Source organism: Haliotis asinina, chromosome 5 (genome assembly GCF_037392515.1).
Source record: "Haliotis asinina isolate JCU_RB_2024 chromosome 5, JCU_Hal_asi_v2, whole genome shotgun sequence".
Lineage (NCBI taxonomy): Eukaryota > Metazoa > Mollusca > Gastropoda > Lepetellida > Haliotidae > Haliotis > Haliotis asinina.
Genome location: NC_090284.1, coordinates 28,822,075 through 28,835,150, shown reverse-complemented (window position 1 = coordinate 28,835,150; position 13,076 = coordinate 28,822,075). Strand labels below are relative to the sequence as shown.

Here is a 13,076-nt window from a genome sequence, read left to right as displayed (position 1 = left end):
CTCGGTACTAAGAAGATTGGGGAGTATAAGTCGGGCGTTAAGACTCTGTGGCTGTATTACTTCTACCACTCCCTTCTGCAACAGTGTTGATATAGCACTGGTCAACTTTTCTAGTTGATTGTCTACATAGATGATGGGAGTTGATAGTTTTGTGAGCGGCGGAGTATCTTTTAACGGAATCTTGTAGCCGTCTCGCAGAATATTAATGACTTAATAGTTGTTGTGGATTAACCAATTTTTCCAGTAGAGTTGATGACGTCCACCCACTTGAAACTGTTGTATGGGAACGGTTGGGGGTGGAAGACTCCAGTCGTTCTGAACCTGATCTTCAGCATTTACTTATTCCTCTGCCCCTAGATGAACGGCCTGACATCTGAGGGTGCTTATTTCCTCTGTAGGCACAACGAAAAGAAGATGATGACTTCTCCCCTCGAGCGTTGAATTTCTTATCACTCGCTCTTTGTACCCTGGAGAGCTTGGACTTGCTAGTGTGACACTGATTTGTCAGCTTAAGGACTGAAGTCAAAGTGTCAATGGATTTGATCATCATGACTTCCATGCAATCTTGACCAACTGTTCTTGCTACCTCTTCAATCTTCCCGTCAAACACAGCAGGTGCAGACCATGGGGCTTGATACAAAGACTTTGTGAAGTTCTCACTCCATGACAAGGCAAACAGGAGCTTTTGACGACGCAGAAGCTTAAGACCCGCAGTAGTAGAGGCTAGGTGTTCAGACTTAAACTGTTGATCCTTCCTCTGAGTGATAAGTGCAGACAGGATCATTCTCCCTTCCTCGTTGGCAGGATTGCTGAACTTTGAAATGAGAGTCTCCTTGATGGCTCTAGATCCAGCTAGTCCGATGAATGTTCATCTCGTAGTAGTGTCGAGTTGAGCAAGCCTCTTATCTTCTACCTTGTAGGATCTGCTGCGGGCTGTGCTGATTACTTTGTAACCTTTGTTTACATCAGATGCTCTGATGAATGGTTACATGTGAAGAAGAGGGAAACGACGTGCGTTGAATGACAGCACGTTGTTGAAACTTGGTTGCTGACCTCAGGGATCGTAGATGTGGGAGCTATTGGCAGGAATGTTAATGTATTGATGTCATCATTATTCATCTGATACATATTCAGTTCACTTGAATCCTTAGATGGTGAGACTAAGTTTAAGCCATACATGATCCACGATGAGACTTCCAAATCCGAGAAGAGAACATCCTCCGGCGATGACTCTCTGTGGTGTCTAACTTCATTCCTGAGTGCCTACAATCCTGACTATGTGTGTCAAAGTCTGAAGGGGAGGATGACTCCAGGCGGCGCCTTCTAAGAGCTGGGGAGAGGCGTTGATGATGCCATCGGTGTCGATCTAGTTAACGACACACGTTGATTACGTTAGTTGATATCTTGTTCACTGCATATCATCAACGGAGGCTTGTCAAAGATGTGTCGTTCTTGTTGGGGGACGATCTCTTCCCTAAACAATTTCTTCATTGAAGAATGTTGATTCTGCGATGATCTGGAACACGAGGACTTCGACGACTTCACTGGAATGTTACCAGAATGTATTTCACCAGATTTAGACATGGCTTATGTAATGCAACGTTGCCTGTCTCTCGCATGTCTGTGAACAGACCGTATGTATAAATTAAATTCTGCTTCAGGTGAATTTATACAAAATCTACGACGAGTATTAGCAGAATATAAGGGCTTACACACCAGACAAAGTAAGTGCAGGTCAACCGCTGACAGCCGTAATCTACACTTGAGACATGATTTCATCAACTGAGACTAAAGTTAAATACATTAATCACAAAGTTGATATTAATGATACATATACAAAAGCCAAATACCGCATACAACACAAATTTAGTTAAAGGACCAAAAGAATGTATACAGGATCCCTGGTGCCTCCAGCCACCCTCATCAGGCAACAGGGAGAGAATGATTATCATCGACAATCAGCTGACCATGTGCACAGGAAGAGGGGCTACTCGTGGGTGAGTGTATTTTCACGTCCAGTTCTTTTAGAGGGGAACTTGAAGGGATTTCAGGAGTTCCATTACCTTCGCCAGGAAGAGGAGATAAGCAATTAAGAATGCACCAGGATAAGGAAAAATTAAAGTTGTTTTTCTATAAAAATAGACACTCATCTAACCAACTTCTCGGGGGCCAATTTAGAAGTAATAGCAATACATATCCACTTATTCTCTGAAAATAGTATGTTAGTCATAGCTACTACTAACTATAACAAAAATTAGTCATTTATGTAATACAGATAGCATATTCACACAAGTGATCAAGAAATAATGTTTCCTCCATATCTAACAATATCCTATTTATTTCGACATGATTGCATTTTCTGTTATAACATAGCAATCTCTCTCATATCTGTTTATGTTTGTGATAGTATGTTGTAATTGGCAAATAGAACTTTATACATTCTTTCTTCATTCAGGACTTACAATCACAAACCTCACCTTGAAATCATTGTTTATCTGATTTAAGTCATCACAGCACATTGACACAATGCAATGATTTTTAATGTAAACTAAATTATGTTGAAAGAGACTTCAGTAAACAGAGTCCATACTTTTGCATGACCACATCCTGATGTATGAACTGGTCGAGAAGAGTGAAGGAAGCAATGTCTAGTATGTATATGCTTCCACCTTCTGTTCCCAAAAGAACCTGGTCACCATCCAGAGACAGACAGCTAGTAGACACCTTCGTCTGTCTGCAATACATCAAATAGCAAAGACATTAGTTACAATATCCTAAAAAGGATCTTCACAAATCACTCTAAGCATTTTTCTGTCCTTTGTTAAAACAAAAACATACTTATTTGTCTTGTTTTTTCCAAACTTAAGATATTTACCTGGTAGTTTCATAGCCAAAACACTGATTAAAAGTAAATACAGTCATCCCTCGCCATAACTTGGGTCTTGGGGGTCCATGGAAGACCCCCTGCGTTATAAGACATCTGCGTTATAGTACCTATTACGTAATGTGGAACAAAGGCCGAGTAAAATCGTATTTTCCAAGGACATAACAAAACTGCTATTTCGTGTATTGTACCCAGTCATAATATGAACACAGACTGTTACCTGTCTGGATACACTGGATGGATACGTTGGAGACAGTTTGAGAAGTCACTTCTGACTTCCTGTGGTACTTGCAACTTTGATTGTGAAAAACAAAATGTTGGCCATATAATTGTTAAAAATGACTTCAGTGAGTCAGAACGCTTGTCTCGCGTTCCATGGATTGATTACAAGACTGTAATCTGTTGGTGATCGCTAAGAATAAGATTGAATTTAATCCAGTAAAATGTGGTTTGTGACACCATACGTCCTCGGATGACAGCGTTTTACAGCACTATAGCGTGGTTTGTTACATCATGGCAAACATTGTATGTATACCCTATAACTCGACTGATAGCATGTCTGACGTTTCATATGTTACTACTAAGAGGTTGGTATGATTATTGAGAAAACCCTGCATGTTTTAAGTATCTGAAGCACAATAAATATGTAAGATGAACACTGTCAGTTGCCATCTGCACTAAATTTCACTAGTTTAAGTTGTCAGAGCGCAACAGCAGATGATCTATTTTCGATTTCGTGAAGGGGCGTGATCGCAGTTCAACTTTTAATGGAAGCCACAGATTACCCTGCGGTTTAACAGAATCCATGGTATCGCGAAACGCGCTATTGCAAGTGATGACTAATTCAATTTAGGCATTACATTGATTCATATTCAGTACATGCACACAATGACTTCTGTCCCTTCAGTTAATGAGAGACATCATTATACCCCATTCAACCCATGTTACATTGGCATACAAATGCTGACACCCAGACTTTCAAATACTGTAAATCATGAAATTAATGCAAGCATTTTATTAATGCGAAAAATATGTCTGTACATGTGTCGCATTATTTAAATGATGCATTTCAGTCTGGGGATGTACTTTTGAGAACTCGACTAATGCCAGAAAACGAAAATCTCTTCTTGTCTTTATCTTCTTCAGGTTAGCATTCATCAAATCAATACAGAATAAAACAACAACTTAGACATCTTGTATAACATTAATTGACAATCGAGCACTCATTTCACTGACACTAATTAATACCCATTGAAATTATTCATCGGCAAATTTTGTCACAAAGCAGAAGTGTTGACACAACACACTACACCTGTCAATACAGGTCACTTCCTCATTACAGGTATTGCAAGTCACATGTCATTATCACTGGTTACAATCACTGTCAATTGTTCAAAGTCATGGAAGCACCTCAGCCAGAAAGGACATTCTCCAGCCAAGCAGGATCGTTTCGCGATCTTTGCTCACCTTTGAAATCGCGGCCTCCATCCATTTGGCATGGAGAGGCTGCATTACACTTATGCATAAATCTACATTTATATTATCATTGTTGTCATAAGTGAGTGAGTGAGTGAGTTTAGTTTTACGTCGCACTTAGCAATATTCCAGCTATATGGCGACGGTCTGTAAATAATCGAGTCTGGACCAGACAATCCAGTGATCAACAACATGAGCATCGATCTGCGCAATGGGGAACCGATGACATGTGTAAACCAAGTCAGCTAGTCTGACCACCCGATCCCGTTAGTCGCCTCTTACGACAAGCATAGTCACTGTTGTCATAAGCCAAGTAATAGCAAGCAATCAAGTGATCAAACATGGCAGCGTAATAAAAACATTGTCAGCTCCATTCCATTCATTGCTTAACAAGCTCAATTCAGGTCACTAGTGTGTGGTAATATGAAATGAAAAGAAAATGAACATCAAAGAATCAGGGTTTCGCATTTTCTGATCAACACAGCATCCTCAGCTAGCATTAATTTCATGACGCATTTTAGAAGTGATTTGCACTCGCAATTAAATTCATGGTGCATTAATTTCATGATTTACAATACGTAACAAATTTGAATGGTTGCAGTCCTGTTCAATGCAAACCAAACAATATTGTATTGTACAGCAGCTGTTGAAAAAACAGTCTGTGTCAATGAACTTTTTGTATGAGCAGGCTGTAGAAACAATCCTTTTCAAATACCTTTTAGAATAGTGAGTGAGTTTAGTTTTACGCCGCACTCAGCAATATTCCAGCTATATGGCGACGGCCTGTAAATAATCGAGTCTGGACCAGACAATCCAGTGACAACGATATGAGCATCGATCTGCACAATTGGGAACCGATGACATGTGTCAACCAAGTCAGCGAGTCTGACCACCCGATCCCGTTAGTCGCCTCTTATAAGTCGCTTTTGATGGCAGCTTTTCGAATAAGTGTATATGGATGACAACTTCTTTTATCCTCTCAATGCTGCCGTCGAACCCATTTGATAGGAGTGCAGGATAATGAGATCTCCAAATAAAACTTGCAATAATTATTCAACCAGTCGGATTTACGTGTCATATGAATTATGTATGGAATGCAGGAATTCTCAACTTGATATATATGTAATCTTTTAATATATATGTAATCTTTTAATATGTATGTGTTGCTTAAAACGAAATGCCTGCGAATTAAAAATGTGATCACCAAATTTCTCGGCGCGCAGTCGAAAATAACGGCCATTGTTGACTTTCAAGCACACCGCGTCTAGGGGTACCCAATCTAACATTTTCTTCATAATGAAATATTTTTTGATAGTTTAATCAATATTTTTGTTCTTTGACAAAGAGAAAGCTCACAAGTTTCCCATTTCCTAAAAATTAGTAACTTTCGGCTTAAATAATTACAAACAAAACCAATCTCAATGTTACATCATCGACTGGACGAACAGGAACGATCATGGCAACGGCGGTACACAAACAAGTCCACATGCATCATGATGCCGAAAAAAAATGTGCCATCCTTTTGATATATCCAACTATTTTATCTGGAATTAATTACATGGTGTGAATAGGTAAATGTTATTGTCTCTGCACAGAAATTACCATATTTAGCGAGTTTATTTTGATTTTGTTTGATAAACCTTCCAACATTCACAAATGTTGACAGCCGTAAGGTGACCCGAAAGGGCGTGGCCAACCTTGCGGTTTTTCTAAGCGACAAGACACGAGGGATGTTTGAAAATACGTGTTCATAAGCAGAATCTGAACTCATATACATTGAAAGAAAATGACTGAGTACATATATAATGCAGATCATGAAACAATATCACAATATTTGTAATTGTACCCACCCTTGATGAAACCGGAAGCGCGTACACGGCATGGCACTCGTGGAGGTAAAATATAAACGAGTTGGAAAACGACCATTGATACACTTTCTAAATTGATTCAAATTTCCGTAAGATCCATACTATACACCAGAATTACCTTTCAATCATCCCCAATTATGTACTGTTAGTTGTGTTCAATAGCAGTTGTCATTTGTTGCTTGTGTTGTAGTATTTTCCCTCAAGTTAGCTGTCGATGTGTTGATGTTTAGTTTAGCAAATCCGAAGTCGATGATTTTCGTGGTCTATTTTTTTCAAAGAATGTTCTGACACGGGGAGACTTATAAATTGTCAGTGTGTCGTAACAATAACATTATATTGTTCTGTGTATATCGTAACAAGAAGTACAATTTTGATGATTGAAGATGTCATGAATAAAATCAGTTTCCCTTTCGCAGAAACGAACGAAACCAGAGCTAGTGTGAGAATGTAACGCACAGTAAATGTATTTCATAAAAATTAATGACTGCTTAGAAAAAAAACCACCTGTCATCGTCTTTGTGAATCAGTATTTATTTTAGACATTAAAACAGCTAAACATCACATCTTTTGTTCACGAATTTGGGGCAAAATTGAAATTATTTTGTTACTCCAAACAGCAGAGTTTTCAGGGTTAATTCTACCAAGTATAATGCAAGTAATGTTTCAGATCAAATTGTTTGACGTGTGTGCATATTTGTATTAAAAAATCATGTCATGTGGCTCAGTCCGTGGCTCCATACAGCTTTTAGATATTGCACTAGTGCAACCTGAACTGCAAAATGTACCTCATGTTTATGGCCATACTTTTTACCTACTTGCACACTGTCTATGTTCATATTTTACTGTTAAAACAGACTTCATCTGGGAAACAGACTGATGATCCAAACTCTTGGAGCAATGATTACACTGACAGTGATTGAAAGACAAACTCATCTTTTCTTGTGATGAAGTTTCATGAAGTAATATGAAATTATCATACCAGACCTAGAATAATTTTGTTGTAGTGAAATTTTGAATATGGAATATCAAAACTACAAGTGACAGATGATTAATTGTTGAGCATGAGGTGCAACCTGTGTTAGTCTCTGGCATCAAGGTAATCATGTGGTGGTACCAGGGACAAGTAGATTTCTTTTTCCTAATACTGCTCTGCAGTGAATGTTTTTTGTTGTCCAGTTTGGAGCTATTTCATTAAGACTTCAATTTGGACTTTTTTTCATTGCCATATGTATATGGCAAAGACGTACATATCAAATGCTTCCAGATCTTTAGCAAAAGACTGCTCAGTCCTTGGCATTTTGTTGTTCAAAGAAGACTGTTCTTGATGGTTCTAGTTTTATGATAGTTTAGGTTATTGAACACTAAATAAATGGAGTATATCATCATCAGACACTTCTGCAAACAAAAACAATCCTTGAAAGTTCAATAGACTCATTTCATATTGTGACATTGCTCCTAAACCCAGGAAAAGACAATAAGGCAGAATAATTTACATTTACAGAATATGAAGCCTGTTTACTTTCACCAGAGACAATATAACTTATATTTATATGTATATGGTTTCTTTTTTTATCAAATGATAACATTTTCTGATAAATATACTGTTACTGCAACAACATATATGACATTAGTCATGTGTGATTCAAAAAATTCACCAAACAAAGAGGTACTGTTGAAAACAAAAATCGCTCATCACCCATTTGTATTTGATGTACATTTTGGCATGATATTATAAAGAAATAAAATACACAAAATAATATATAACATCTATCCATACATTTTATGGCATACATGTAGTTGTATTAAAGAATTGTGTAAAATTGTCAGTTTTCCACATAACTGAATGACATCAATTAAAATTTGGTTATTTGCATGTTGCATGTCTACTTGGGAGAGAAAAATAATTGTCATATTAATATCAATTAACATATGAAAATATATGAAAAGATTTAAAGTTGTAACCAGTTATGAAGCATAAAGCACTGACAAATCTATCATAATTATTCAACACGAGCGTTAATTTATTGCATAAAATTATGAATGTAATTCAACTTGTTCTGAAGTGAGACATAATTTTCCAATCATGTAATATGAACGCAATATTTATCAAATCATCCCCGATTTCATGTGAAACTATAACTGAAAATATATTTTAGTTTATAAAACATGTTTACTGCAGTTGCTACAACACAACATCGTCATAAAAAGAAAAGCATGAATGTTATTATGAAACATAAAATGCCACGCCCATATCCGCGCACCTGTTGTTGAGAATGATCTTTGTAAACATTTTCGTGTCGGATCATGTGAAAAAAAGAATATGCTGAGATCAACATGCATCACAATTATATCTTTGCTGTCTTTATATTCAGTGGACAATAAAGTAATGTGCCTAATATGAACAAAAATTCAAATAAAAGATACTACAAAACTTGCATCTGCAGTGTTGATCGACTACTGTTTCCGGGTCACGGGAGCATACAAGGTCAAACTGGTTCGGCTGTGTGCGAATTATATAGTCAAAAACACACTACATAGAAATTTCTATGAGTTCTGATTAATCATTTTAAACAGTTATTTGTGCTAAATTTGGGTTTGTCAGACGAAATAGCTCCAACTTTTCTGTTAATATTCAATAGTGTATGAATTTCATCAGGCAATCCCTGTCCCTGTCCCACATCCGGTGACCTTCGCACTTACTAGAAAACAAGTTAGATTTCACGATCTTAATTTTCGTCTGTCTCTCGTCATACCAAACAGAAAATGATACATGGAACACTTGTAGAATGAGAAATTCTCCCTCTTTTGCCAGGTCTTACAAAGAAGACTTCTGTAATCTTTCTTCTGACCAAAAAAGCTATATTTTATGTAGGAGTTGGACGAAGCGCACCATATTTGTTTTTCGTACGTGTCACACGATCAAACACCGGCTTTTTGCGGGTTTGTGCAAAAATTAATGAACCATACCACTTGAAATTTGCACTCAGGAATGTTTATAAATCATGTATTTTATTCTGCTATTTTCATGACATGACATTTTTAAATAAACGTAATAGTGCCATTTCAGTAAGACCTGTCATGACATCGAAAATATGATTTGTTTATGACGAACGTTTTCGATTATTTTTTTTTCAGAATTAATTTTTAAGTTGTCTTCGCGCGGATATTTGCCAATACAAATATACGAAATTAAAGCCAGATACTTATGAAATATCAGTAGTAAGAATATTGAAATCTGCATTGTTTCCATGGAATTCATGAAAAGTATAAATGCCATATATCTGTAATCAGAAAAAGTCACCATTTCAAGATCTGTCTCATATATCTGCCAAAATCTGTTGAAAGATATGAAATAGTTTTTGAGTTGTGCTCCGGAAACAGAGCCCATCCCTCTATTTTACTAAGTCAGAACTGTTTCAATGGAGACCAAGAAAAACAAAAATGCCAAAACATTGTAAACAGCAAAAGGCACCACTTTGTAGTCTGCCTCAAATATCTGCCAAGTTTTGCTGTAAGATATTGAATATCTACCAACATTTGTAGAAACCTAAAGAACGGATTTTGAGTTCTGCTCCGGAAATGAAGCCCACCCCTCTATTTTGAGCCCAGAAAATTTCCATTGAAACTGAGAAAATAATACATCACAAAAATGTGTAAATAGCAAAAGACACCACTTTGGGGTCTGCCACACATGTCTACCAAGTTTTGCAGAAAAACATTGAGTGAGTAAAGGAGTTCTGCTCCAGGAACGAAGCTCATCCATCCATTTTGAGATTAAGTCCAAAATGTTTTTATGGAAACCGAGAAAATAATAAACCTAAAAAACCTGTAAATACCAAAAGCAACCACATTGGGTTCTGCCACACATATCTACCCAGTTTTGTTGACAGATGTCCTATAGGAAATAACACACCTCTCACTCTGAAACATTTCAATGGAAACTGAGAGAATGCTGAATCCCAAAACCTGTAGATAGCAACAGGCACAACTTCAGGTTCTGATTGCTATATCTCCCAAGTTATGCAGAAAAGTATTGAACGGTTTTCGAGTTCTGCTCCAGAAACAAAATGATTATGGACAGATGACAGATGAGGCGTCAACTATATTCTCCCATATTCCCTGCATTACATGTCGGGGGGATAAAAAGGAGAGAAGAGACGTTCTGCCTTAATTAACTTTACTTGATGATAGCCTTCAAATCAACTGAGCAGTCTAAGGGTAAAAGGCATTCAGTGTTTCATAACTCACTTGCTTTCAGGAAGCACATATTCTTTGACCTCATCTAGCACAGACTTTCCATTGTGCAGGTTGACTTCCCACAAATGAAGTGAATTGTCACTGCAGACACTGACCACACGACCCTGAAATACCAGAAGAGTGAGCGAGTTAAGTTTTATGCCGATTTTAGCAACATACCAGCACTATCATGGCAGGACACACTAGAAATGGGCTTCACACACTGTATCCACGTGGAGAATCAAACCTGGGTCTTAAGGGTAACAATTTTGGAGTCATCAGAAGATGACATATCCCCCTAGCCCCCACATACTGTAAAATCATTATTATTCGCGGGGGTTTAATTTTCGCACGAAAATAAAACCTCCGCGAATAATTATGATAAAATGTGGAAATAAAAACAAACAAAGCTTTGAGTTTTAGTTTTGTATTGCTAGTAATTTGACTACAAGTACACGTCATTCATTCATGACTCAGTGAAACAAAAAGATACATAAAAACAAATTAAATAGTTGATTCAGCACATGTCATTTTCAGTGTCTCTGATTGACACGATGCACACGACTTTACTAAATTAAAAATGCTTGGCGAAATACGCTTTGGATTAAATCCTTCCTCTTGGATATGTTGTCGTAGGTCTGGATAATCCATTGCGCATGTAGTAGTTTGACAATATACGGGTACACGTGCACAGAGCTCTCTGAGTAGCTGATTGGCCAAGTGCGTCACGGGTCGAGGTCACATAGGTCAATGATTTCTTACGCAAATCTCAACATGGATTCTTCAGTGCTCCATTGCGTGTCTCAACGTAGCGGAAGGCCCATGTTTCCCCAGCTAATTAGGCAGGTGACAGGACGACAGCTAGGGTCAGTGTTTTCTTTACAGTTTACTGTTACCTGTGTTATACTCTCGTGATTTCTGTACTTTGACGATGCGCGAAAATTAAACCGTGCGAATTAGTCAATTTTTCTGTTTCCGCGAAAATTAAGCTGCGCGAAAATAAATTTTACAGTATTTGAAAGGACAAATCATCTGACCGTTATTTGATGTTTTTTAGACTAAGTTTGAATAGTATCTATGTTTTTTAGACTAAGTTTGAATAGTATCTATGTCAGTCATGAAAAATATAAATGCCATTTATCTGTAAACAGAAGATGATATATCCCCCATGCAAAGCCCATCCCTCTATTTTGAGTTTGCATTGTTTCCATGGAAACCCAGAAAATGATAAATCGCAAAAACCTGTAAATAGCAAAAGGCACCACTTTGTGGTCTGCCACATATACCTACCAAGTTTTGCTGACAGATATTAAAAGGTTTCAGATTTGTGCTCCAGAAACGAAACACCTCTCACTTTTCAGACGTTTCCATGGAAACCGAGAAAAATAAGAAATCACAAAAAAAACTATGCTCCGGAAACAAAGCCTAACCCCACTCTTAGAGTAAGACCAAAACGTTTCATGGAAAAACAAAATAAATAAAAATGCCAAAAATCCGTAAACAGCAAAAGGCACAACCATAGGTTATAGCTACCACTTTCGGTCTAAAAAAATTGAAGTTATGCTCCGTAAGCAAAATGATTACAGACGGAGGGACGGACAGACACACGGGGAGTCGACTATATATCCCTGCATAAGAGTATTCTAATACATAAATTGGTTTTAATCAGATGTTTTTTCTGGGCTGCTTCTGAAAACCCTTAGCAATATTTTCACAAACCTCTCAAGGTCTGGGCAATCCAGAGTTGCAAGATTTCACATCAAATCATTATCGTAAGCAATGACATAGGAAGAGTCCGGGAAACCCTGCTCTCATTTCAGTAAGGCCCCAAATACAAAGACATTGAATTTTTCAAATGACAATCTTTCGAAGACTTGAGGCAGATGTTGAGAGCTCTGACATGCCCTTTGCTAACCATACAAAGGAACACACAGATTAGACTGTGGCCGACACAAGACTTGTACCCTATGTCAATTCCTTCTGCTGATGTAAGATGTGTAGGAACCACTGAAAGGTCCCGAGCTTGAGGTCAAAACTTGTCAGACATGGACAGACAGCATGTGGAATTGAAAATGCGATTCATTTCAGGCACCACAGAAAAGATTATTTGTGGCCATAGCCAAAACAGAGTTGATGGTTGCAACATGAACAGCTTTAATAAATGCTGATGCAATAGCAACTCTTTGAATAACCTTTGGCAACAAGAAATCTCTGTATGTGCACCAAGCACAAAGGTGTTGTATCTGTGGAAGCCAATGAAAGTTAAAACTGTTCAAAGCATCACAGTGACCTTGAAAATAACCTCAAGGTACAATAGTTTATGAGGTATCATGCTAACAAGAATCAGGATGTACATGCGTACAGACACCACTGAACACACAGTAAGCCTCTCCATGTTGCGGCAGGGGACAATTACAGAACAAGTTTTATTACCAGATGGTGTTAAAAACAGGATGAAGTTGTGTGAATAAATACTGATTTGTTGCTACTCAACTTCTGCTAGCTGAACACAAGGATGTGAGTACGCTGGCAGTTCAATCAGTGTACTCAACATGTAAGCTTAATTCAGATTTAAGGTGAAGTGGGGTCCTTGCCTTATCTGCAGTCATACT

At 37.7% G+C, this 13,076-nt stretch overlaps 1 protein-coding gene across 4 annotated transcripts in view; it reads right to left on the bottom strand.

Moving 5' to 3' along the window:
* Positions 1 to 13,076, bottom strand: part of LOC137283497 (lethal(2) giant larvae protein homolog 1-like) — a 120,828-nt gene that overhangs the window by 88,162 nt on the left and 19,590 nt on the right. For all 4 annotated transcript variants that reach the window (XM_067815028.1, XM_067815026.1, XM_067815027.1 and 1 more), the window contains exons 5-6: positions 10,477 to 10,589; positions 2,591 to 2,734 (exon numbers count right to left, since the gene is read on the bottom strand). In XM_067815028.1, the coding sequence (XP_067671129.1) occupies positions 2,591 to 2,734; positions 10,477 to 10,589 (257 nt within the window). The remainder of the gene's footprint in view (positions 1 to 2,590; positions 2,735 to 10,476; positions 10,590 to 13,076) is intronic.